Consider the following 27,769-nt stretch of genomic DNA (forward strand, 5'->3'; position numbering starts at 1 on the left):
AACATTCCCCACCACTGCTGAGACCAACAGAGATGACTAATATAGTTACGGGCTTGGGTGGCCATCTGTGCCCTATCTACACTACGGCTCCCACTGTTCCTCCACCAATGGAGCTGAGCCGGCAGTAGGAATGGCAGGAAATTTTAGTAGAAAAAGCCTAATAGAGATAAAGGTCATATTCTGTAGTTGCTCCCTGTGCGGAGAATTGGGCCGAAGACATTGGCTAGAAACCATGGCCAGGAGCGTCTACCAGCCCCGCTCCAGGCTAGGAGAATGGAGTTGTCTCTCTCTCAGGAGCTGCAGGGGCAGACCTCAGGGCTGGGAGAAGAACAGGAAGGCTGGGGAGAAGAGAATGGGAAAGAAGGCGCACCAACCCCAGATATTTGGGGGCTCAGGTCTCGACCAAACAAACAACTCAGGCTCCCAACTCAACTCTTCACGAAGGAGGAGGAGGAATTATTATTCTGGGGCTCCATTCAAGCCATGGAATCCCCAGACTAGTCAATCCACAGCATCGTCATGGTTTAACCTCTAAGGCAGGGGTTCCCCAAACTGTGGGGGGCACCCCCTAGGGGTGACACAGAGGAATGTTTCAGGTAGGGGAGCCATACAGGCAGGCATGGGCCAGCCCCCACAAGGGATGGGGAGGGAATACCACGTTTCCAGCCCTGCTCCACCCCCAGACCAGCTCTGCCCCCAACCCCATTCAGCCCCCAAGCCTGCTCCACCCCAAACCCCAGCTCCGCCCCCATTCCCTCTACGCCCCCAGCCCAGCTCTGCTGCTAGCCCCAGCTCCTCCCCCATCCCCAGTACTGCCCCCAACTCCGCCTTCAGTCCAAGCTCCACTGCGGCGGAAGCCATGACTGTGTAGTAATGGAGGGGCGGGGGTGCAGACAGATTCCATTACTGGAAAAGTTTGTGCACCATCAGGGCCGGCTCCATAGTTTTTGCTGCCCCAAGCAAAAAAAAAAAAAAAAAAGCCACGATCGCGATCGTGAACTCTAACGCTGTCGCTTCATGCTTCGGCGGTAGGTCCTTCCCTCTGACACGGACTGAGGGACCCGCCGCCGAATTACCGCCAAAGAGCTGCACCTGCTTGCTGGGCTGGTGCCTGGAGCCGGCCCTGGCACCACTGCTGTAAGGGAACTGCTTCCCCACGCGGATGTGGCCAAGGGGAGGAGTGGCCACTAGGACCCAGCATGGGCCAGGGAGGAGAGGGGTCTTTTGGGAGGCAGAGCTAGTTTGGAACTCACAGGAGCAAGTTCTGACCCCCTGCTCCTCGCCCAGCCTGCACAATCCACCTCCCCACATCCTGTTCTCGACTCCTCCCAGCGCAGGGGCCAGCAGCGAGCAGGTCTGTCGCTCCAAGGGCTGAGGCCAGGGGCGGGGGAAGTAACAGGCAGAGAATCTGAGGCCATCAACCCCTGGGGGAAGCAGGGGTACCCCATGCTCTCAGCAGGGATTGCTGTGGGAGACGAGGGAGATGGGAAGCATCTCAGAGTCGGGAGAGGAAGAGGCAGGCAGGGGTTACTCTGCCATTGCAAGACGATAAGAGTCAGGAGCAAATGTGCCCTGTCAGCCCAGGGAACCTCAGCATGTTTCTCTCCCACCATGGAACTTAATTAATGGTTTCAAGACAGCGAACGACTCCCACAAACCACTTCAGAGATGACGCCATCTGTTCCCACTGACCCGCCGGCTCGCAGGAGCGGCTATAGAACGATTGACGCTGGAGAGCCGCTCTCTCTGAGCAAGCGGGGGCTGAACACACAGCCCCCCGGCTGGGCAGGTGACATGTGAAGTCGCTCTGCCCAAAGATGTGGCCCACCAGGACCAGGAGACAGTCTCCTACACACAGGAGAAAGACGTGGCAGGCATGATGTACACAGACCAGGACTCCCGGATTTCTCTTCCTATAGTGCACTGCAGAGCACACCCCACCCTTCCCCATGGCTGGGATCACTGGGTGGGGAGAAGGTGAGCTCCCAACAAAGGTCGCAACTCCACACTGGACTGTGAAGTGAATCAATGAGAGATCTGCCCCGCACTGTGTCAGATGGGATGACTCTACAGCGAGGCTACACACTGCGCTCAAGACACTCCCATGTCATCTGGAGCTAAGAGGAGGAAGCAAGAGAGACCAGTGCCTGCCACAAAGCAGAAAGAAATCTTCCCTTTCAGAGCCAGGACATCCCACCAGCAACAGCTTCAAGAACCACTTTTCCTACCACCAGCTTCCACTCACTTCAAGGGCTACGTTTTTGAAGAGTGCTCACAAACAAGGCTCTGAATTTGCACATCCACCTTTTTTTGCACATGCAGCTTGGGGCCCTGCAGTCTTTGCATGCCCAACGGCGTGACACTGCATGTGCAAACGGTGCCCATGCAGGCGCATTACCCAGAGTGAATGAACAAAACTGGCAGCTTGGGCACATGTACAGTTGGGCCACCCAAGTCATGCAATCTGGGGCATGCTGCTTCTGAAATCACAGCAAGAACCGCAGGAAGACTGGAAGAAGTGGAAAACATGTTGCGTGGAGAGAGGAAGGCTAGCGAGGGGATCAGGTGTATTAGCCAAAAGAACTGGGGGCGACTTCACCTCCCCGTTTCACTGGCTGCATATTCTAAAGGGAAACCAGTCATCTTGCTCAACAATGGGTTTCATACGCCGAAATGAATTGCTCAACTCTCTGCAGTTGAGTTTCACCACCTGCCCTTTTCCTGTGGTTGCCTGTTCCTCTTTCAGCACAATCTTAGATTTCTGAGACCAGAAGTGACTGTTCCAAGCATCTAAGCCTGAACTCCTGGGCCCTCACATTCCCCTCAGGGACTACTGCCAGTGGGGGAAATTATTCTTCATGGCCTGACGCCTTCAAGGCCAGGAGTTCTAGGAGGACAAGGCCTGTGGCTTGATTCTTCCCTCCCTTTGTCTGCCAATCTGCCCTTCCCTCTTGCGCTCAGCTTCTGCAGCACCATGGGCTACCCATGGGTGAGCGACAGTGAATACAGAAGTGCTAGATGGTTGAGAAAGATCTCGCTTAACGACAAATATTTAAAAATAGATCAATAGCCCAGGTTTAGACAAGTGGAAATCGTTAAAGGCAGCTTAACCCAAAGGGGACAGGGACACTTGAGAAGTTTCCAGCAGCAGAGCGAGGGGAATCTAATTCAAGTAAGTGCTGAAGGCCTTTGAGTCACTCAGGCAGGGAAGTCCCTCAGGGGACAGCTCTCTCATTAAAAACAAACTACTGTCTGAAAAACAACACAGGAAGCAATGCTGTGTGCCCCAGAGCATGGTCTGGGGTGAGCTGGGAGGGATGATCAAGGGAGGCAGAACTGCATGATGAGTCCCCACCAGAAGCCCCACGGTTTCGCTCTGAGCCAGTGCAGGGGGGTTGTTCTCCGCTGAATTCAACCTTCCCAGAGAAAACCGCAGTTCGGTTCAAGGAACTGGTGAACGTGGCAGCAGCACACCACGAAACCGGGTGAGCAGTGAGCAGCTCGACACGCCGGTCCTGAAGCCAAACGCCCTGGAACATCCCACCCGACTCCAAGGAGGGGCCGCTCCCACCTCCGTCCAATCCACAGCAAGGACCCTGGCCTCCGTGCACCAATTCCCCCCTCACCTTCTCAGCAGGCAAGTTGCTCAGCCGACCCTGTAATCAAATGCAGTGCCCCTGACCAGCGCTGCTCATCCGCTGGTCACTGGATAAGTCCCATCTGCAGACTACAGCCATGCTAGCCAAGGGCATCAGTTCAGAAAAATTCTGACAGTTGTGTCTGCATATAGAACAGGATGTGATTTTATTATACCCTCCATAGTCTGGGGGAGCAGCAAAAAGGGGAGCATACAGAACTATGGAGAGCTGGGGGGGGGAAACCAATGTCGGGAAGGGGGGCAACAGCCCCCTCTTGCCCTGTAGCAAACAGGGCCCTGACGCTAGCTAGGAGTGGATGAGAATGCTTAGTTCTCTGCTCCAACATAGCAATGAGAGACAAACACCCTAGGAGGCCGTCTGTCCCGTCCATTCTCGAGAGCCATGCAGGACTGTTCCCTGCTGTACAACTGTCTGCCCTCTGCTCGGTGTAATGCAAAATATCTCACACAGGAGCTTCCACCATTACGCTCGGGGCACTATTCCTCTATCCAGCATTTCTTCCCACTGTCAGGAAGTTTCCTAATATTTGTTCTTGAATGCACCTCATTCCTCCTAGTCATACCCCTTAACGTCTCACCCCATAAAACCTCTCCACCCCCAGTGACACACACACGGCTCCATCTCCACTTCGCCGTCGCTCAGCCAAGCTATCCCCAACTTAGCTCTTTGATTCTTTCTGCTCCTGCTGGGGAAGATCCAGGTCTCTCTTCCCCTAGGGAAGCTTCAGCTGAAAAACTAGCAAAACGGACAGCACCACGGATGTGTGCTCAGGATTGATGCTGAGCCATGTAGCTTCCCTCATTAACTTGGGTTTATATTGGGAGTCCCTCCAAAGGGGCCTTGAAAACTTGTGCTGTGCTGCCCAGACCAGCCACAACAAGGGCTCGAGAGAGCGGTAAGCTGGTGGGAAGAGGAGCTGGAGAAACAGCCCTGAGCTCCTGGGCCAGAACGGTGCCATCCACCAGCACAGGAGGCACTTGCTTTCAGAGACCTGTGTTCAAATCCTGACGTAGGCCATGAGTGAAGGGGAGTATGGTGGGGTCATGCTTCTGCCAAGGGGACACTCCATTAGCAACGACAGCATGATTGGCAATCCAGGCCTGGCCCTGGATGCTGCAGGTCAGCAGGGCGGTGCATTGGGAGGGCTGTGTCACACTTCGGGGTTGTACAGGGCACCAAATTTCACACCGCTATTTTGTAAAGACAACCCTTAGCAGCAGCATCTGCACTCGGCTACGGGGGCATTTCCAGGGCCCCAGCCCCCCAGGGAGCTGATGAGAACAGCCCAACAGGTCCATTTCCACGCTCTTCAGGTCCTCGTCCCACCTGACATCTAGAACCGTACGGCTTTGTCTGCTTTGCCCAGTCCCAGGCTCTTCTGAATCATGGGGGGGAGGGGGGAGCATGATGGGCACTGAGAAGCAAGCACATGCTAGACGCAGCCAGCTCCAAACGCTGGTCCTTGGGGGATGGGTTGGTGGGAATCCATGAGAAAAGCCGGCCTATGGCAGCAGTCATGCAGGACACACATGGCTCAGGGGCGCTCTGCCTACCTCCATTGGCACCCCGGTGCTTGGGTACTAGGGACCTGCAAGCACTGAGAAGTGCCCACTGATTTCTGGGAATCAGGCCCTAAGCCAGTTGGACCGAGCACTCTGCACAAGCCTTCCTTGCGGCCAGAAGCTAGCACTGACGAGCTTCACGCCGGCAGACCTAGTGACAGGAAGGCTGGTTTGTTCCTGACACGCGAGATCGTCCCAGGCTGCGACCGGGACACACGTCCTTTGTTGAGCCTGATTGACACCAGCGACACACAGGGCTGTGGGCTCAATGGCTCCATTCTGGGACCCTGGTGGAGCTATGAGACACGTGGCCACGGAGGCCACAGCACTGCTCAGAGGTGAGCCCTGCCGGCCTGGCACGGTGCTCCAACCTCCCTTCAGCACGGAGAGGAACCCAACTTCCCCCAAGTCCTCGCTGGCCCAACCCTCCTCTTTCACCTGCCGGCAGGTGCGTCTCCACCCTCCCGCTCTGCTGCCTTCCCTTGTCATTGCACTGAGTTTGGGCAGAGCTCTGGATGGGATGAGGGCGGGGAGGGGAGAGTAGATCTCAGTGGGTTTTCCTTGTCTGTCAATCCTTGCATCGAGGTCTCCTCAGCCACGGACCAGGCCTCCCCATGCAGAACAGGGAGTGCTCCGTCCCCCAGCCGCATCCACCCAACGCCAAGAGCGCTTTGTCCCAGGGGAGGTGGTGTGGACAGGCTGCTGGACAGAAAAAGGTTTTCTTGCTGAATCCCACAAAGGGCGATTGCCACCGCCACTACTGCTGAGTGTTTATTTCCAAAGAGGAAACCAGATACCACAGGAGATGGAGACCAAAGAGGAAGACATACCGCAGAAGCTGCTATCTCAGTATCTATTTGATCACCAACTGGAGACATTAGCTCCGGGAGCAGCAGCACAGCCACCGGGACCGGCTGCTTTATAAAGGACTCAGGTTTGAAGGGATATTTTAAAAGCAATGGCCCAGCACAGCCTGATGCCTTTCAAGGCTGCATCCCTCTCAAGGCTCCGGGCGGCATGGGCAGAAAAGCAGCTGGTGTCGGTCGCCCGTGGTCTGCGAGACAGAGCTTGGATGCTGTTTAGATTGGAGCGAGGGGTTTGTTTTGTAAAACAACAGAGCTGTGAGCACACGGCAGGCCGAGTCCCACGGACAGGGTGGGGCCTGGGCCCTGCGGGGCACCAGCACATTCAAGGCAATGCAGGCTGACACCCCAGGAGCAAAGTCACTGCCTTTCCTAGGAAAAGATGCTGAGGGAGACGGAAGGAAGGACCCTTCACCATAACCATATGAAGGACAAGGAGCTCAACCCAAGTCAGAACATTTTGCATTTGCTCCGCTGGGAAGTGGACAGCCAGAGCCCAGGGAGAGATGCCAGGCGGCAGGCGGCCCCGGGAGCCGGGCAGCCAGAGTGAGGTAGCAATTCCAGGCAGTGCATGGCACACACTAATATCCCAGTCCCCATGGCTGAGGAAGAGATGCCTTGCAGTCGGTGGGAGACACGGCCCCAGACATGGCACCGGCAGACAGGGCCTGCTGCAGTAGGGAACGGACAGCGTAGCCTGCTGAGTTGGAAGAGCAGAGCTTGGAGCGACCGTACACCCAGACACGGCCCCACCTTGGAGCAGGAGACAGATGACGTCACCCCCCGTCTGAACTCACTTCCTTCCTCAAACTGCTCAGAGACTTTGCCTTGGATTAAAAAGACAGGGGTAAAATGACCCAAAGCCAACAGAGGATGTTCCCCATTAAAAGCTCAACACTTCATTAATCCCGGCTCACCCCCCCAGACTGCCAGCCTCAGCCCAGGACTCCCACCTCGGGCAATCTGTGAGGACCAGCTCAGCAGGCGCTGCTTTGAGCTAACAGAGTAGAGCTGGCACCATTGATGCAAGGGGCACCGAGTGGAGTGGGCCCTGCCTGGCCCTCCTCTCCCTAACTCCCAAGGCAGAGCAGGGAGCCAGACACACAGACCCTACGTTGGGCTACCATGAGGGTTTGGTGCATGCAGGCCTTGCCCAGCTGGTACGGATGGCCCTACAGGCACTGCACCAAGTCACCTTTTCTCTCTTGCTCTGATTTTCTTTGTGTGTATTCAGTGACAAGTGCTGGGCTGGCCACGCTGGAGTGTAAAGCCCTCTACCTACGCCTGAGCACCTAGCCCCACTGTGGCATCAGAAGAAGCACTAAGCTGACAGAAAATGGCTGCAGCCTGCAATGCTGTCAAAGGGTGAAAGCCTGTGTGTGTGTCAGGCATGCACCAGAGCTTTGACCAGCCAAGGCAGCTCCAGGGACAGTGGATATGTGGACAGCACAGTGATGGTGCTGTGCAAAAGCCTGAGATCAGGGAAATGATCTGCCCTGCGCAGGAAGATGCGTGTCTGTGCATGCAAGCAGTGCAGAAGGATGAAACGGGTCCCTATTTACCTAGAACTCGTTTCGGGCCCATGCAAGGTTAGAACTCAGGGCTGTCTGGCTCCCAGCCGGCGTTCAGCTTTCCACGCCACTCTGCCTCCCTGGCACAGGAAGATTAACAGTGGGAGGATTAAAGCGAAGCTGCACCCTGCTGCCAGCTTCTCCTCGGGAGCATTTCGTTCTGTAGCCTCATTTCAATGCCTGAGACAGGGCGGTGGACGCTGCCAGCCACATACAGAAGCAAATGAGTAACCCAGCCAGGAGCATTAGAACTGCCCTGAGTTCAACTCCCCCTACAGCGGATAAGCCCCAGAGTCCTCTCCTCTCCACCACCTCTGCTCCAGTCACAGGGAGCAGGTCTGCACAGGAGGTCTCTCCCCCTGTCGGCCTATGAACAAACTCTGCCGGGTGACACGTCTGTGGGGGAGGCAGCGGGCTCTTTCCACCTGGTTAATTCCCGGCAACCGTGGCGTGGCCCCTCCAGCCACGCAGCACAATGGTGCCAGCGGAACCCATCGACAGAGAAGTCTCTGCGAGGGAACAAACACCCAACTTACCGAAGACTTTGGTGGTAGAGATTAGGCCCAAACTCACCCCCCCTGGGCTGCTGCTCATCGGTGACTCAGGAGAGTTACAGCAGGATGAATTTTACACAAGGTGCTTCACACCTTAGCATGGCCATGAGAGAACGTGTGCACAGGCCTGTTGGCTAGAGCTGAGCATGGGGAGGCGCTTAGGCCCACGTTGTCGCTCCCGTTTTGGGGTGCTAAACTTGAGAGTCCTGAGGACTGATTGTCAAAGGTGCTGAGCGCCTTCCAAGGGGACTGCAGCTGCTCAACACTTTTAAAAATCATGGCCCAAGGGAGCTCGAGTTGGGCACACAAACGTGTTTGTGTTCTGTGCCTCAGTTTCTCCATCTATAAAGTGGTAATAGTAAGTGTGGCTTAATTTATCCATGTTTGCAGAGTGTTTGGAGATCCTTGGATGGAAGGGGCTCTAAAAGCACAAAGTATTTTTTTTATGTGAGAGAGAGAAATGTTCTCTGTTCTTTGGAGGTGTCTAAGCTGGGGAACCAGGTTCTCCCCACATGCCTCATGCCGTGACCAGCCCAGTGGAATTATTGTGTGTGCAGCTGAAAGGCAGCCAGACCTCTTGCTTTGTGTGAACTTCCCACCTTCAGCTTTCTCAGCACTCTCTCCGAGTGTAGGAATCAGCAGCCATTTTGTTCTCAGACTGGCTGCAGCATATAACAGAGGAGAAACACACTGTTCTCAGATGAAGACTTTACTTACGTTCTTTTTTGTGGTTTTCCTTAATAGAAAAAGTCACTCAGCCTGGAATTATATGTTTAGCTCGCTGCCTACAGAAACTTAACAAGAACCAGACTGTGTCATGTTACGTGAACACACAGTAAAGATGTATGTAAAGACATGCTCAAATTTACATCCCATCTCAAGCAAGGCTAAAGGCAACAAGGTCCAACCCACCATGTCCACTGCATTTTCTGAGCAGCAGCCTCAGGGGGACGGAGAATAGGTGCTGTGAACTCAAACTGTTCTGAACGCAGCAGAAAGACATCGACCTATTTCCAGAAAACCTTTGTCTCTTTCCCGGCACAAATGGGTTTGCGAACTCCACAGACACTTGAGGAATGAGGATATTAGCCCCCTGGCAGAGATAGGGCTGGCGAGGGATTTAGTCTCCTTTCCCAGAGCTAGTCAGAACTGACTATTACAAATGTGTCTTGTGACAGCTCATATTTCACCCTTTACCCAGAAGCCCAGGAGCCGTGCTTAAAGGTGAAGCATCTACAGCACAGAACTGCAGGGGAAGCCATTATGTACCCAGCATCCTCACCATTACAAACAGCTGCTAAGCTCTGTAGAGCAGTTGTATTTCCTGCTGTGCCTCCTTATTCTTTGTATTTCATTCCTATATCCAGCTACCCTGCAGCAAACAATGAGATTAAACAAGCAACACCCCCTTCGGATTACCCACACAGCAAAAGGCAAGTGGGGGGAGGGGTTTAAATGAAGAGGTTTGTGCTGGCTTTAAAGTCTGCTGAGTGCGTTGAACGCCTGGGGAGATAGGTACAAGGACACAGAACCAGTTAGCCCGAGTTCCCAGGTTCAAACCCAGCAATGACCCCAAAGCATTCCAGTCTGACCGCTGTTGGTATTGCAGTAGCTCCTAGGGGCCCCAGTCAGAGATCAAGGCCCCACTGTGTTAGGCACAGACACGATCCCTGCCCCAACAAGCTCATAAGCCAAGTGTAAGACAAAAGCCAACCAAACACAAAGGGGAGGAACATGTGTGGTAATGAGGAGACAGCGGGGATAGGCAGCGGTCACAGCACCCCAGCGGTCTCACTGCTGTCGAGGCTTTGTAGGTGTCACTGCAGAGGGCAGTTTTAAGGAGGACAATGATGCGGCCCTGGGGATGTTTACCGACAGCCCCCGTCTACACATAAGGGGCTTGTCTGGCAGGCAACAAGAAACCACTTTTCACCAAGCTCCCAGGGAAGAGAAGCCCGGCTCACACAAACTGCCGGTACAAGCGGGGCTCTCAGCGGAGTGGCCAAGAAGTGGATGCACCAGGACACCCCAGCCTCTGAAGATGGCCCCTCCAGGTCACGGTCATGGCACTGCTGCTCTGTGAGAATACCTCAGAGCTCAGTCCAGAATCTCCCACCAGCCCCAAATACAATTACTGGTTTAAATGTAAAGGAGATGAATAATATCCTTATAACTGCTATTTCTTCTGCTTAGCCCGGCTAAGCACCATCTCCCCAAGATGTACGGCTGGCCTGGTGCTGGCTCCCAGACAAGCTCTGCTCACACACCCCTGCTCCAGCAAGGAAACTTCCTATGGAAACATGAACAGGCTTGGAAAGTTCCCTGCAAACAGCCCAACAGAGCCATGCCAAATAAATCTGTGTTTCCCTGCTCCAGAGGTACAAAAACTACTGGAGGAGCCAGAGCCCTTTGAAGCCGCTCACAGATCAACGTCTCTTACTGTGTTTTACAGCCTTGGGATGAAAAGGCCATCCAGAGCAGCTCTGGACCTCCCGCGCACAGTATTTTCCTAACTTAAATTCTCTTCCCTTTCTTAGATGCAGCCATGCCTAATTCATGGGCCACAGCACATAAAAGCCAACTATGCTCATGGCACCAGGTGTGTAAACCACTCAGCAGAGGCCCATTCATGGGAGATGTCCGAATTTTTGCAACAGACCCTTTCATGTTGACTAGAACGTAGCTGAGTTACATGGTGGGGGGAAGATAGGGAAGATGCATTAGCCATTATTGCAATACAGCACATGGACCCGGTATTAGCGCAGGCCAATGGCAGGACTTGAGTAAATGAGCCGGCCTAGAAAATGGCCACACTCTGCAGGGAGCATTTCCAGAAACACCGAACTCTCAGAGTGGTGCTTTTCATCTCTAGGTGCCCACTTCCCCTGCCCAGTGTCAGCTTTCTGGGAAGTTTGGAAGAAGTCGGTTCTCATTATTATTTGGTAACATGATGTAGATTATAAGCGTTCCGGGGCAGGCACTGTCTTTTCATTCTGTTTGTGCCGTGCCTAGCACAATGGGGTTCTGGGTCCACAACTGGGACACTGCCTCAAGATAGATAAATAATAATAAAAACCATCATACTATTGCTGGAATGCCCAGTGGCCCCATTATGCTTGTGTTTAGAATGGGCTCAGCAGAGGCATTATGATCTTAACATAAAAACGGAGGGTTCAAAACCCAGTCCTGTAACGTTGGTAAATTTCATCACTGATACTATAACAACAGTATTTGGAGCGAACGATTAAAACCAAAACCGAGTCAAGAAAGATCACGCAGGGTACGTCTACGCAGCAAAAAAAAGACCCACCGAAACAACTCTCAGAGCTCGCGTCAAGTCACTTGGGCGTGTGGGGCTCAAAACAGCAGTGTAGACCTTCACCCTCAGGCTGGAGCCTGGGCTCCGAAACCCAGTGAGGGGGAAGGGTCTCAGAGCCTGGGCTCCAGCCCCAGTCTCAAGTCTACACTGCTATTTTTGGCCCTGCCGTGCAGCCAAAGTCAGCTGACCCAGGCTTTGATATTGCCTGCCCCAGATTTGGTTTGGTTTTTCCCCATTGTCGATGTACCCGGAGGGTCAGATTCCCGCCTGAAGTAGTAATAAAACACCAGACAGCATCACTGCCTGGTATGAGATAATGGCTCAGGCTCCTGGTACAGTCTCTGTTCTTTGCTGATATTTTTGTCTTTGGTCTTGTTGCTGTTTCAGCCTTCTTTTCCATGATAATTTAAAGCTGATCCAATCAAAGTCGTTGGTATAATCCCCAGTTGCCCTGTGGCAAGATTGTTAACGATGGCTCATTGGTAAAACCTTGCTTTGGAGGAATTGCTAACCACCGCTGTGCATATCTTTTTGCATTATTGTTGATTTCATTGACTTTTTGTGTTGCCTCTGAAACGATCCATCACTAGAATTTACCAAAAGTGAACAGCATTAGAGTCTAAGGAAGCAGGCTCCGGCACAACAGGGTTCATGCAAGTGCCACCTCTGAAATGATTACAGCGGATTTTCAGAAGTCAAAAGAAATGAAGTAATAAAAAAAGATATTAAACAAGACAGGAAATCATTTGAGTGTAAACGCTGTGGCTGTTCAAAGCGCAAGGCACAACAGTACCTATTGTTAGGGAGAATTTGGAAGAAATGTAGTGGAAAAATTGTGTTCACTAAACTGTTTTGCTAAGAGGCAACCCCAAAATAAATGGAAATGGTCACACTGCTAAAAGGACAGCCTAATGATGCTCTTAGGATGGGTTAACTGAGAATGAGCCTCACACATACCTCACAGAGAGGGAAACGCGTGCACACACACACACCCTGCCCAGAGATGGTAAATTCAAGTGACAGCAACAACAGACCACAGGTAAGCACAAGAGGCTAACCCATCACGCACAGCCTCTTGAATCAGGTACAACAGCAGATTAGATCCCCTCCAATGACTTTTGGAGCCTGTGATACAGACCAAAGTCAAACCAGAATGTTATATGGAGATATACCTATCTCATAGAGCTGGAAGGGACCCCGAAAGGTCATCGAGTCCAGCCCCCTGCCTTCACTAGCAGGACCAATTTTGCCCCAGATCCCTAAGTGGCCCCCCTCAAGGATTGAACTCACAACCCTGGGTTTAGCAGGCCAATGCTCAAACCACTGAACTATAGGAACCTAGGGTTAAATGTTTCCAAACAAACCCCAGGCACAGGTATGGCACGTAACGTGCCCAGAACTTCGTGCGTGTCACAGCTTGTTTTGTCCTTGGTATATGGCTCCTGAAGAGAATGGCAACTGCATTATGTCATTTGTAAGGGCTAGTCTACACTAGAAGTGCGCCAGCTCTCCCGTCGGCATAATAAAACCATCTCTGCGAGATGTGCCAACATAGCACTGTCCACACCTGCGCTTAGGTCAGTGTAACGTCACTCTGGTTGTAGCTCATTCACACCCCTGAGCAAAGTAAGTTTTACTGACATAAGTGGTAGTGTGTACAAGGCCTAAGACAGCAGCACATCGAAGCCCCAACCAAGAGGAGAGCCCCACAATGTGAGGCATTGTACAAACAGCCTAAATAGACAAGATACACAAAAGTGTGGAAGGGGAAACTGAGGCAGAGAGCTCAGAAGGGACCTGCTCAAGGTCACGCAGCACAGTCTGGAAGCCAGATCTCCTGAATCCAAGTCCAGCATTCTAACCACACTTTTGTCTACATTTGGAGGTATTTTTACACCAGAAAAATTCTTCTAGAAAAAGTATTCCCCTTTAATCTTCCATTTTGCCACACGGTCACCCCCCAGCCCAGTCAGAGATTCAATCTCCCATACAGGTACATCCCCGGTGACCAAGGAAGGTTTAATCAGAACACCTTACCACGCGCATCAACTCTGTGCTGGAACTGGGGAAGTTCCCTGGCCTCTGTTATGCAGGAGGTCAGACTAGACGATCACAATGGTCCCTTCAGGCCTTGGAATCTAGGAATTGGCTACAAGGGTGTCCCTGTAGCCTGGGACATTCCCCACCACGTTGGGACTGAGCAAATTCTACAGTCCAGGGAGATGTCAGGTGGGAAGATTGGGCCAGAATATGGCCTCTGAGCTATAACACTGGTATTTCTGACTAGCAGAGCAGAGAGAACTGGGATGGGGAAGGCCCAGCACAAGTCACTTGTTACTGTATGTGTGCCCGCGTGTGTCTAACAATGACAAGTGTCTTGTTTTGTATAGACACAGAATAAAATGAGAGAGGGAGAGAGAATATAGATACACACACACAAACCTGCTCCTGACTAGCATTTCAGGTGATCCAACCACTGTAACACGTCTCTCTTGCTCTCTTTTCTTTGGCACTGAGTGTTCCCACGGTACATTATCAAATCAACAGGTCCAGGCTGACTTCACAGCCTGCATTTAGGGAACTTTTTTGCAGGGTACTCCAGCAAGCTATTTTTGCCATAATTATAAAACTCATAAATGAGCATAAAGGGAGAAACAACGACCGCCCTGGGAGCGCAAAGCTGAGATCTGTTTTTCTTCAAGGCAAACACACTCTGGCTTATTATTGTAGGGTTCCTGATGAGGGCTGGGCTGCTGCTTTGGTTTCTTAAAGAAAATAAACAAGAAAGAAAAAAGACTGAAGGATTTATTTTAAAGGGGAAGAAATGAAATCCCAAAGGACAGGGCTCTAAGCTGTAAGCATCAGGTTTAAAATATCAATAGATTCTACCGGCTCCAATCCCCACAAGGTCAGCACTACCCTTCACCCTTCTGAGGCTGACAAACCAAGCGCCATGAAATGCATTGGGTGTCTTTCGCATGAGGAATTGAAAACAGAGATCCCGCCTGCCAGTTCCACACAGATATGGACATTTCTTTGATACCAGTTATAAGCGCACAGGTTTGGTGTCCCTGACCAAAACTTCCTCCCCCATCACTGCTGTGCACAGGCTGCGTGTTACCCTCAAGCCCATAGGTTGCTGCACTCCAGCGCCCCTGGATGGACACGGTATATGTCTGAGAAGCTCTTTGGCATGAAAAGTTCCACATATGAAATATGACTATAAAAAGTCACACTCACTTTGTAAACAGATAAGCTAGATCAGATCAAATTTCAGGCCAGCCAGCCTCGAGTACCTTGCTGTGACAGGGGCGGTGTGCTCCATGTACAAGTTACCAGTCCCACCGGTCCATACAGCTCTCTGTGCCTTCCACACACCCCAACGTTTGTTTACCAAGAAAACAATTCCGCTATTGACTGACATCTGCCCATGACAGCACAACCACGGGGGACCAGAGAGATGCTCAGATGCCAGCAGCAATTCAAACTACACAGCACAGCTCCTGGCACTGGCTGGAGCCTAGGAGCAGCTGCCGAAGGCTGGTCCTACCACAACGAACAGGAAGGCTTTTCACAAGTGGTATAAGGGGCTGCTAAAAATAATAGTCACAGAACAAGCCGATGACATGCGGCCTTTCTATTCAAGTGCCAGAGATAGCACCACAGAACAGAGGAGACACAGAGGAAGCCTTGGCATCCTTTCCCAGTTTGTTTTGTTTATTAAAATCATTGTGAGATGTCACTTCAAACCCTGTGAACCTTGCAAGCGCCGAGAGCACTTAGCCGGAGCTGCACTGGGCTGGGTTACTTACGCCGGCCTGCAGAATTACTGAGGTGAAGTTAGGTGCGCCTCAAATGCAGCTATTGGTACCAGAATGAACAGCTGGGGAGCGCAGTGACCGAGGACGTTCTGAGAACGGGCTGTGACTCACCTCATCTCTTCAGGCTTTGACAGAACAGGGCGTCCCTGGGAACCCTGGACCTGCTGGTAAAGTAGCGTATGAGCCAGTTGATACAGAGCGTCAGGCATAGAGCTGGATCTGTTCCCAAGCACATGCCTGATTTTACCTCCCAGAACATAGTAGACTAACAAGCACCAAGTCCTGTTTAATTACTGTTCTCCCCGAAAACCTGCCTCTCTCATAATAAATACACACACTGCCAAGAGCTCCCTTAGAGGGAGAGGGAACCTTTTCAAAATACATAAATGAACAATGAGCGTATAAGCTCCACATCAGCCCTTGGAATGAGCTTAACTTGCTGTGTGAATTGGAGCTTAACTGCTCTGGACCTCAAGTTGCCTCATTGTCTGTAAAATGGGGCAAACACTTCCCTCCACCAGCACTGGGAGCACTTAGGTCATTAGTGCCTGATCCTACAGGGTGCTGAGCATCCTCCATTCCCATTGGCTCCCATTGGCTTCGGGGGGAGTTGGAGGCACTCAGCCCTTTGTAGGATTGAACCCTTAACGGGAGTAAAGAGCTCTGAGATCTTCCAGTCGAAGGAGTTAGAGGAGTGTTATTATTGGTACAGGTGGGTTATTTCCAAAACTGCTCACTGCCACTTCTAGTACCTGCTATCACCCAAATGGTTAACAACGCCCAAGAGGGACAGGCAGTAGAGCCTTTGAAACTGTAACAGAGCACCATACTGCTACTAGCTAGAGACTAGGAAAACTATATACTTAGGAAGGATGGTCCAGTGGGACTTGGGAGATCCATGTTCAATTCCCTGCTGCAACCAAGACTTCCTGCGTGAGCCAGGGCAAGTCACCTAGTCTCTCTGTGCCTCAGTTCCCCAGCTGTACAAGGAGAGAATAGCACTGCCCTCCCTCACAGGGGGGTTATGAGACATTAGAGACTGTAAGCACTCAGCTACTACAGGGATGCGGCCCATGTAAATACCATATAGGTGGACAGTATGTAGAGGAACCCAACTGAGCAGTGTCCTGGGTTGCACCTGGCTATATAATTAATCCTAAAATAAGAGATAATCATCAAAGGCTGCAGTTGGAGTTGAATGGGAAAATATACTCTCTGTGCGTATATATAGCACAAGGAGTGAGAAGCATGAGTAGAAAAGTTCCCACACTGAGAAAATAGAGAATAGGCGACACAAAAGTTTGGACAGTTGAAAGCAAAGTGACTTACATGGGAGCCGATTTTAAAAATAGCTGTGAGGCACAATTCAATAGTCCAACTACCAGATCGTATTCTTGTGTTTGCACAAAACGCTGCTCCTGACTGGGACCTCGGATTGCTAGTGCAATAAAAACCAACAACAAATTAAATGCAGCGACCAAAAGATTCTGGTGCCTAAACTATCCCTGTGCTAACCTGGCTTTCTCCTTGCAGAAAGCACAAATCGTAGAGCCTCTTGTCCCATAGTCCTGCTTTAATGGATCGTTTTTTCTCTCTTATTTACGAACCAAGAATGTCCAGAGGCCAGTTGGGACGGGTTCACTGTTTGTGTCTAGTCTCCCGCAGCTCCCACATGAGATTCTGTGGTTTCTTTTCTCAAGCTGTAGCTTCCAGAGCTGATCCCCTGCCAGCAATCACTCTGGGAGAGCAGCACAAACTCCACCAGCTAAGGCAGAGGCAGGGCATTCCAGCTCCACACCCACACAACCACATGTAGTTGATAAAAGCAAAAAGCATAATAAGTCATTCCCAACATTTCAGGAAACGGCACAAAAAGCAGCTGAGCAGTAGAGCTGGAGCCAGGACGGACCCAGGCCCTCGGGCTTCTCAGTTTGGTGCAGCCAAGTGCTCAGCAGCCAGACAGGTAGGGAAGGGTGCAACCATCCATGCGCTTTTGCACCCCCTTGTGGCTAGTGTAGGGCCAACACTACAGTGTCAGAGGAGGCCACTCATGCTCAGCCAGCAGCACCGGCTGTATGTAGATCAGTGGTTCTCAAACTTGGGCCGCTGCTTGTTCGGGGAAAGCCCCTGGCAGGCCAGGCCGGTTTGTTTACCTGCCGCGTCCACAGGTTCGGCCGATCGCAGCTCCCACTGGCTGCGGTTCGCCGCTCCAGGCCAATGGGGGCGCGGGAAGCGGTGTGGGCCAAGGGATGTGCTGGCCGCGGCTTCTCACAGCCCCCATTGGCCTGGGACGGCGAACCGTGGCCAGTGGGAGCTGCGATCGGCCGAACCCGCGGACGCGGCAGGTAAACAAACCGGCCCGGCCCGCCAGGGGCTTTCCCTGAACAAGCGGCAGACTGGCTTTGAGAACCACTGATGTAGATGATGCTTTGCAGGTGGAAGGAGGAAAGAGGTTACTTCATAGGGACAAAAGAACAGCTCACAATGAAAAGGGGAGTGAAAGCCCCAAGCTCGCTGAATCAGAAATTAGAGATGGAAAGATCTTGTAGGTTCCCATAGCCTTTCCCTCTGCCAATGTGGGATTGTTCCCTACAGAGTCCAGGCCAGCCGGGTTTTAAACACCCCAGCTCCCACCCATGTCCCTACGGACGCTGCTCCACAGTCTACGATTCCACCTTTGGAAAGCATCTGATATTTCATCCGCAATGTCTCTTTGTTTAACTTCATGCCTGGCAAGTTCTACCAATCCCAGTCACGCTCCGATTGTCCTCCCTCCTCGGAGAGGGGGTCACTCCCTTTCAGTTACTTGTGCAGGGTTTCACTTCCTCTCCGCATCCCTTGGCCAGCATTGGGCCAAGCTTACCTCAGTCAGTCCCTCCTCTCCCTTAATCATTGTCGTTGCTCTTCTCTGAACTCCCTCCAATTTGTTGACATCACTCTGGCATGGAGGTATCCAGAAATTAACAGAGTCTCACAGGTTGGCTTTGGGAGAGAGAGGCCCTGATTATCCCTGAGAAGGGGCAAGATGGGATCTAGTTTTGAATGACAAAGTCAAACTAGAAGCAATTCAGGGGCTGCAGACACAATCTCACACCCCAAAAGCACAGTTCTTCCCCACTTGAGCGGTGGTAATAGTGTGTCCTTTATTCTGTCTATGGCCTTGCTACTAGAGGGTGGAATGACACACAAATGCAACTTGTCAGTATACGATACCATCCACTATTTTTTTTTTTTTAATATAAGTACGTTGGATAGAGCAGCCTTGGAATAACTGTAATCCACGTACTGACAGGGTGGGTACGTACGTTTTGGGACCCTATTCCCCACTGCAGCCGTGCAGCATATCACGCTCGATCACAGATAGGCAGCACCCTCTCCATGAAGACAAACTGTGTGAACTGCTCTCAGCCCAGGGACATTGCACAACTCACCATACAAGAGGAATGTGAGACAGAAAACAGACCTCTTTTTTCCTACGCTTCGAGGCTAACCACACTGCAGACACAGAAACACACACAAACCTGCCCACATGAGAATTATTCCATGTACTAAGACACTCCCGGCTAACATGCACACATATACTTAGCAGATTTTCTCCATGCAGTATGTATTCAAAACACCTCTTGTATTTGGTCTGTAAGTATTGAATAATTGTTCGTTGTGGTTTTCCTGTACACCATCTTTTGCTGCTACAATAACTCAAACACCAGGCCTAGTGAAGCAATACAGTTCAAGAGGCCACTGGCTTCTGCTTGTTAACCCTTTAGCACCAAGACCTAGGATTTCCCTTTCTCAAAGGGTGGTGAGATAATATGATGCTAGAGAAATCTCAGCTCCTGGGGCAGAATGTTTGCAAACTCCAGGTGTTGACCATGTGAGTGTCCCCCCTACTTGCATACTGGAGCTCAGATAAGAGCAACACAAATGAATTAACTGGAGGGACTGACATATGAGGAAAGACAAGATTCCCCTGATACCATGCCAGGGCCTCAGTTTGACTTGGCTAAGTGGGATCTATACTGGGAGACATGAAAACTGCCTACAAAATGTGGAAACATTAAGGCCAGAGAGGAATTATCTAGGCTTCGAGTCAGCGAAGCAGTAAGCACATGCTTAAATGCTTTGCTGAACTGGCGTGGTACCCATGGAATCACGAGGTGCAACAGAATGAAAGTAAGTAAAGGAGAATTTAGTCTAATGAAAATTGTGAGCGTATCCCCAGGAAAGCAGTGGAAGCCCCGCTGCTTGGGATATTTAAAATTAAACTGGGCAAAGCAGTAAGAAATATATGGTAGGGTACAACCATGCCCTGTCGGGGGGCGGGAGGGAGACTAGCTGGATGAATATGCCTTTTGTCTGGTTTATAGGATTTCCAAATATTTAAAAATACGATCCATCAGGCGACTGAAAGAGAAGTCGGACTACAAAAACTATCCAGAACATAGTGAACTGAACGCTTGCTTTTCTCTCTGGAACACTTTCTCAGCCTTTTCAGCTTGGCAATTCCTTATTCAACATCAAAAAATTGTGTGATCCCTTTACATTTACCAGAAGAGTATAGTAGAACGTCAGAGTTACAAACACCTCAGGAATGGAGGTTGTTGGTAACTCAAACGTTTATAACTCTGGACAAAACGTTCTGGTTGTTCTTTCAAAAGTTTACAACTGAACACTGACTTAGTATGGCTTTGAAACTTTACTAGGCAGAAGAAAAATGCTGCTTTCCCTTTATTTATTTTTTTAGCAGTTTACATTTAACACAGTACTGTACTTCATCTGCTTTTTTGTTGTTGTTGGTCTCTGCTCCTGCCTGATGGTGTACGTCCAGTTCCAAATGAGGTGTGTGGTTAACTGGTCAGTCCGTAACTCTGGTGTTCAGAGCTCAGAGGTTCGACTGTAAATAAAAGGATCCGTGCTAACCCGAGGTAATTGATTTGTGTGCGCATTTCGAGAGGTTGACAGAGAACACTTGACTTGGAAGGACAACATGGTGCGGGGAGTGGGCAGAGCGAGATTTGCTTTGCTTTAGATTGTAACAACACTTGCAATGCCTCGCCCCACTGCCTTTTGTGACCCAACCGTTCAGAAACGCTGCTCTAGACCATCTGCAGGACCTAAACAGGGCTTGGATCCTGCTTTATTGACTTCGGTGAGGGCAGGATCTGGCCCTAAATATGCTCTTCAGCATCTAAAAGTCTGGATAATGTCCCTGTAATTCTCCACAGCATCTACAAGCCCCAGCACCATGCCCTGAAAACCTGCTGCTACATCATCTGACACATGCACAAGTGGCTGAGTGGTTTGTGGAAGTTGGGAGGAGAAAATCCACAGCCAGAAAATTCTTACTTCTCCTTTTCATGAACTACTGGGTTGTACTTGTATAAGGCAGCACGTGCCCAGAGGGCTCAACCCCTTCTCTGCCCTCCTGCAGGCCATTTTATCCATTTGTAGCATGAATAACTGGCGAGCTGAAATAAGAACGGCAGCATCATTCCATTCACCAGGTTCCGTGCCCAGATTTCAAGCAGTTTGGATCAGTACAACCAAGCCGCCTGTACACTGCCCTCATTTTGCTACCCCTTCTTCAGAAGTCACGCAAGGAAACGTCAGATGCCACTACGGTAAGTCTTGCATGGGCCAGGCTTTCCCTGCCCAGAATAGACCATCTGTGCATGGCAGGGGGCCCCTGCAACAAAACGATATGGACAGATGCATGACAGAAGGCAATCCAGTCAAGGGCTGAACCTCTTGACACACTGTAGCCCCCACCCCCACCCCCTGACACAGCCGTGCTTAGCACTGAACTGTTGTCTGCTTTGGGAGGCTACACAGCAAGTTGCCTTTTTAGCTGAACCAAAGAAAATCAGCAGCATACACACCACAGCTGACAGAGACGTGAGGTGCAAATCTTCCACCCCTCTGCTTCCTCCGGCCAAGCTACACAGACAACAGAAAGCCAACAAGCAAAGAGGTGCTGCTTTCAGACCATTTCCAGTGTTTACCTCAGGATTCTGTGATCAACCCACTGCTCCCATTCCAGCAGCTTGTTCTTGGAAGCCAAGGATGTGGAGCCAAGTGTGAGAATTAATAGGTTGGAACAGATGTCAATGGATTCGGTGTCTAAGTTAAGCAGCTGTGTATCAGGGACAAACTAACCCACACACCGATGAAAAACTATACAACTCTGGCCCAAAAAAAAAAAAAAACCATTTACCAAACTGCAAATAAAACTCCGTCTTCAGCAAAAAAAAAAAAAAAAAAATTTAAAGTCTTCTAACATATTTGAAATGACAAACTGTAACACACTGTGCATCTGAATACAATCCAGTACTGCCAACCGTTCAAGAAATTATGAGTGAGGCCCTACATAATCATGAGATTATTTTTTTTAAATCTCTCCTGATTTTTTAAGCCAAAGCGATGTAGGGTTCTGTTTACCTGTCTTGCGGTTTCTGCACCTGGACTCAGGCCACATTTTGAAGCTTTCCTCTACTAACATTAGGGCTAAAACCTCTTTTTTTTGTTAATGAAAGCTCAGAGTCTCACAAAATCATGTGACTTCCAGGAGCTGGAGCTCTCAGAAAAACACCAAATTATCATGAGAGTTGGCAACACTAAAAGATGCACATGGACAGGTCCCAGTCCTGCAAGCTGTTTGGGCATGGGTTTCAACAGGACTCTGCACAGGCACGAGAAGCTGCTTGCAGGATCGGAGGCCTTAGCATTTATACTGCCCTTTTCACAAACATCAGCTAATCTATCTTCACAATACCATAGTGAAGTGAATAGTTTTATCCCCATTTTACAGACAGGGACACTGATTTGCCCCAGATTGTGAGGGAATCAGTGACAATGTCACATACACTCCTGATATCTGAGGGTTTTCCTTACACCTTATTTCCATTTAAGTTTCCAGCCATCCTGATTTCAGATAATAGCTTGAAAACGTGAAACCTAAAGGTTCAAGAACCAGAAAGTAAATGAAAACCCAACCCAACAATGCACAACCTTTTTCAAATCTCATGATTTTCAGGCCAATTATTATTTTGGGGAGAACTGATTCATTACACTGAATTCAAACAATTCCTGATGCCCAGACTTATGTTCAAACCACACCTTTACACACATACCTCCACACACACACACACACACACACACATGCTGTCTTTTGTACAGCATCCCTCATACACACTTGACCAAATATATACTTTTAATGATCAGTACAGACCCATTTCCAAGAGTCACCCTTTGATTGTGGCCGTGGAAGGAAAGGGACAGAGCTGGATGTGAAGGCACAAACTGTACTTTCAAACACATGAAGAGAACTGGATCCACCAGCTAATCCATACTTCCACTCCCAAACAGCTCAGCGATTTCATGTGGGTGAGAGAGAAACTGTAAGAACTGGTTCTCACCCTCCCAGTTTAAAAAGGATATTGCCCACATTAATAGACTTTTAAACCACCACTTCAAAGAGCACTGGGCTACACAACAACCTTGAGTCATCAAAAGCCAACCTCCAGGGACACAGGGAACCACCCCAAACAAAGTCACAGGGACTTCACGAGCAGAGAGGCAGGTTCAGAGGGAGCCTGCCAATCCACTCCACTCAGCCAGGTGCTCAGTTTCACCTGCATTCCACCCACAGTGAGCCCTCAGGCTTTGGCAGAGTCTCCATCAGCTGCACTTGCCCTTCTTGGCTCACTGCTCAACACATTCTTTATACAAATTGCTTCATTTCTCCTGTAGGAATGTTTACACCAGAGACCTTCCCTTCTGCACAAGGGCTTGTGTCTCATTAGCCATGTCACCACCTCTACCTGATCTCCCTCACAGTGAGAAGGCAATACCTTCTATCTAGATACTTACAGTATAGCTCATCATCCAAGACTGCCCCCCCAAGTACTTATGGATTTACCTTCAGGACACCCTCCTCAAGAAAGTAGTGGCATCTCCATTTCACAGCTGGCAAAATGAGGGAGATTAAATGACTTAAATCAAGGCTGGAAATGGAACTCTGATCTCCTGAGTCCCAGTCCACTGCCTTAACCCACCACCCTTCCTCTCAAACGACTTGACCCCGTGCCCACTGAAGGGAACGGCTTCAGTGGCACAGGCTCAGGCCCAAACTTCGCAATTAACAGGAGGTTCCTTGGAAAGCACTCATATCCTCTCCAAGAAAGGAAGTCTATTGCGATTTATTAGCAGTATTATGGTAGCACCTAGGGACTCCATTCATGGAGCCAGGTCCCACTGTGCTAGGCAATGTACAAACACAAACTACTTCCCTGACCACTGTCCTAAGGTAGCACGGGTCTAAACCAAATATAGTATGATATTCTCTTAAACCATTCTGTTTGATTTCTCAGACATATTAGATCAGTTATACAATGCGCCGGACACTGGCATTAAGATAACATTTTGTGCAAGATTTTTATTGAATGATACCATACTTGTAATGTCATTTCTTATTGCCTTCTCTGAAGACTATTATTCTATGAGGGTATTTATATAATTGGCTTTTGTATTAAATTTGAGGAGCTGGTATAGTGGCATAAAAGTACAGCCTGGGTACATTTTTTGTTATCTGCCGGCATTTGTGATCCTGTCTTAAACAGGTCAGCACTGTAAATGAAAACCTGTTCTGGAAGGATTTAACCTGGTTAAATAAGGATATTAACTGACTGATACATATTTAGATGTTTACCCTCATTTCAGCAGATTGCTTTGTTTTCACAGCTTGGTTTCACTCCACCACTCATGAGTAATTCGGCTGGCACAAACTCATAATTAAGTGTGCTCTTCCATGCAAGGCCCATGCTATATTCTCCATATAAACACAGGGACATATATGCAAGTATCTGAGTATTTATGAGGCCAGGTCAGCTTTTCAACAGTGGAAAACCACACTCTGCTGCAGAGTGACATGTTGAAATGTAAGATGGGGTCTAGTAGATAGAACACTAGCCTTGGAGTCAGGGAACCTGTGTTCTAATGCTACTCACCTCCTGTGTAACACTGGGCAAGTCACTTCACTTCCCCATACCTACTTGCCTTCCCACCCTTTGTCTGTCTTACCTATTTAGACTGTAAGCTCTCTGGAGCATGGACTATATCTCACTATTTTTATGCAGCATGATAGGGGCGTCTACACATTACAATCATACAAATTAATAATCATCATCATTGCCTTCCTTCTTTCACCAGGAGTGAGCAGACAAGAGGGTTATAAAAAAAAAAAAACTACACACATTTTTATAATTGATTTCTCCAAGCTAAGATTCACAATTCTCTTTCCGATTTACAGCTTGATCTGGCTTTACTACAATTGCAGAACTTGTATGTTTCCAGATTTGAGGGGGGAGGGGAGGGTTTGGGAGAACAAGCCTCAAAATAACTCTGAAGGGGAAAATGTTGGTGATACACTTCAGGTTTGGAAAAAAACCATTTACTAAGCGTCAATCACCACACTATCACTGGATTTATTTTATTTCCCTCCCACCGTTTCAAACTATCATCAGCTACAAGAAATGCACGAGAGCTTTTTAACAGTGCTTGACTGGGCTGCATAAAAATTAATTGTTTTTTTTTGCAATGACTAGGTAACCACTGGGTTGCCGTGAAACAAGTTGCACTGTTATGGAGCACAAGGCTGTACAGTGTTACAGGATCCCACAACAGGCGGAAAGCTATAGGGTGTACGGGTCTGACTAGTGAATTAGAATCCTGTTGGGACAGGAAGGACTAATCAGGAGGGAACATCCAAAATGCAATTGGCAGGAGGATGAAGGGGTGGGATAGGGGCACTACTGCTGACAGAATCTGTAGTAGCATCCCCATGTGTTAACTGTCTCCTCCTACTGCCTACCCCGGTCCTCACGGAATACAGTACAGCTCCATCCACGCCGCCCAGCTGCAGGCAGGCAGGCCCTGCCTGCATCTCCCGTCAGAGGTTGTCCATGATGGTGGGTGTTCGAGCACACACAGGAGGACCCTGCTGCTCGCTCCCTACCCAAGAATTCAAGCTTAGTGGAGAGGAAATGCCTCTTCCTGTAAAACCACCCTGAATCCTCCCAAAGACCCCATCGAGAACCCCAAAACCTGCTGATGTCACCTGATTACATCACCCTCCCGATCCCCGCACGTCTCCAGAGAGCGAAAGCCGGTGTCCCCAGCGTGCCCATTTCTGCGGCTTGAGGCGAGGCTCAACCGGAATAACAAGCGGGGGGAGAGAGGAGGGATTGTGCAGAGGGAGGGGAGGGGAGAAGGGGTTTGACAGGGGGCCGTGCTCCGACTACTGCAATGTCTGCTTCGATCCCGAGCTCCCCGCCCCGCACGCCCAGGGGTACCGGCCCACGGGGCTAACGGGCTATTGCACGGGATGCCTCCAAAGGAGAACCCCGCCGAGCGAGCCCCGGCTGCCCAGGGAGCGCCCCCGCCCCCCGCATGGGCGGCCAGAGGGGACCCCACGGCAGATCGCCCCCCATCCACACCACAGGGCAGCAGCAACGCGGCCGGGGTCGCCCCTGCCAGCTCCGGGGCGGGGGGAGGCGCAAGCCCCACCTACCTGTTTTTCTTCTGCAGGGCGATCCGTGTTCGCACCCCGGCGGGGAACCCGGCGGCGGCGGCGGCGGCGGGGGAGAAAGCGAGAAGAGACGGGGTGAGCGAGGGAGGCTGAGCCCAGCCCCGGCGCCCCCCACCCCGCGCCCCCCGGGGCCCCGCTCACCTGGGTTGACCAGCTTGCTCTTGTACCTCAGGCCGGTGCTCATCCTGCGCTCCGGGCGGCGGCTCCCTGGCGCGCCGGCTGTGCAGAGACAGAGGCTCGCCGGGCGCCCCGCAGCCACGAGCGCTCTCCGCGTGCGCGTGTCGGCCGGGGCTGCTGCCGCTGCTGCATTACTGAGCTGGGCCGGCCCCGGGGAGCGCTCGTGCAGCCCAGCCCAGCCCACAGCGCTCAGCCAATCAGCGCCCCGCGCTCGGCCCTTCCGCCGCCAGCCCTCCCTCCCTCCCGCCCCCCCGCCTGCAGGGCCTGGGCTGCGGCTGCCCCCACCCGCGCGTTAAACACCCACCCAGCAGCCACCCTCTCCCCCCGCCCTCCAGGAGAGAGGCATCCCCCTACCCGCCCCCAGGTCACAAGCAGCGGCCTCGAGGGGTGGGTTTCTCCAGGTTCCACACTGGATGCTCTTTGCAGCTCCCCCTTCCTGGGGTGTGTGTGTGTGGGTGTGATGATTTAAATCTCATGTGCAAAGGAATTTTTTTTTTAAACTTGGACCAGGCCTCTACTATTATTGAAACCATCCCAATATTATTCTGTATGCAACCATACCCTCTCCCCCCACCACCACCCCCAAAACTGGGTCCTGATTTTTCACACTTGCTCTCTGGTCACCCTACTTCTGCTAGGCCTGTTAAATGTCACACCATAAAGGTGGATTAGTTACACTCCACTTTCCCGCAAACCCCCCCCCCCCCCCACACACACACACACCTTTTCCTGTGTGAGTTATTTATTACATTAAAATAAAAAGATTGTTAGCTAAAATTATCAATGCTCGAGGCTCCCTGCAGTGGGACTATTAAAATTTAAGGGACATTGGAATCATTGATGAATTAAGATAAAAGGGAGCCCACTATTTCCAACTTTTGTGAGCCAGGCTGATTCAAAAAGCATCCAAAGACTGCATTTGGAATGTTCAAGTCTCCACAGTAAGTCATCCTCACTAAGGAGCTTTACTAGGTTTCTTCTAATTGCCAACCGTTAATACAGTTAGGTCATTTGAGAACTCTACTACCCTTGCAGATGTTACAATTTAACAGTGTTTTACTGTGCAAGGGCTGCACATGGAAAAACACACTGGGTAAGGAAGAAAAGTAGACCCATTAATTTATGAGACAGTAACTTCTTTAAGGCAAACTATGGTGATGGTCATAGTATAAGAACCAATTTAGAATAGAAAGACTATTCTTTTACCACACAAGGGTTTCCTGGTTGCTTTATGACATACCTTTAACATAGCTTATCTTTTCCCACAGATTCTACAGCTGTGCAACCTTAGAGAAAGGGCTAACATGATCCAATGGCTGGAAGTGAAAGCTAGACAAATTCAGACCATAAATAAAGCATAATTATTATCACGGTTAAAAAGTTAACTATTGAAACAACTTACCAAGGGTCAAGGTGGATTCTCTATCACTGCCAAATTTTAAAATCTGGATTGGATGTTTTTCTGAAAGACATGCTCTAAGAATTATTTTGGGTTAATTCTATGGCTCGTATTACATAGGTGGTCAGACTTGATCATTGGTTCCCAACCTGCAGCCTGAGGGCTGCTTGCAGCCCAATCAGCACACAGCTGCAGCCCATGTGACAACTTCAGGGCCATACAGGTAGTATATATATTATGTGGATGCAGCCCAGATAAC

At 50.4% G+C, this 27,769-nt stretch overlaps 1 protein-coding gene across 1 annotated transcript in view; it reads right to left on the reverse strand.

Annotated features, from left to right (window-relative positions):
• Positions 1-26,244, reverse strand: part of SEPTIN5 (septin 5) — a 62,507-nt gene extending 36,263 nt beyond the window's left edge. The window contains exons 1-2 of the mRNA XM_026657019.2: positions 26,076-26,244; positions 25,917-25,927 (exon numbers count right to left, since the gene is read on the reverse strand). Coding sequence (XP_026512804.1) covers positions 25,917-25,927; positions 26,076-26,118 — 54 coding nt within the window. The 5' untranslated portion in view covers positions 26,119-26,244. The remainder of the gene's footprint in view (positions 1-25,916; positions 25,928-26,075) is intronic.
• Between the last annotated feature and the right edge of the window lie 1,525 nt (positions 26,245-27,769).

Source organism: Terrapene carolina, unplaced genomic scaffold (assembly GCF_002925995.2).
Source record: "Terrapene carolina triunguis isolate 2854851 unplaced genomic scaffold, T_m_triunguis-2.0 Scaffold234, whole genome shotgun sequence".
Classification (NCBI taxonomy): domain Eukaryota; kingdom Metazoa; phylum Chordata; order Testudines; family Emydidae; genus Terrapene; species Terrapene triunguis.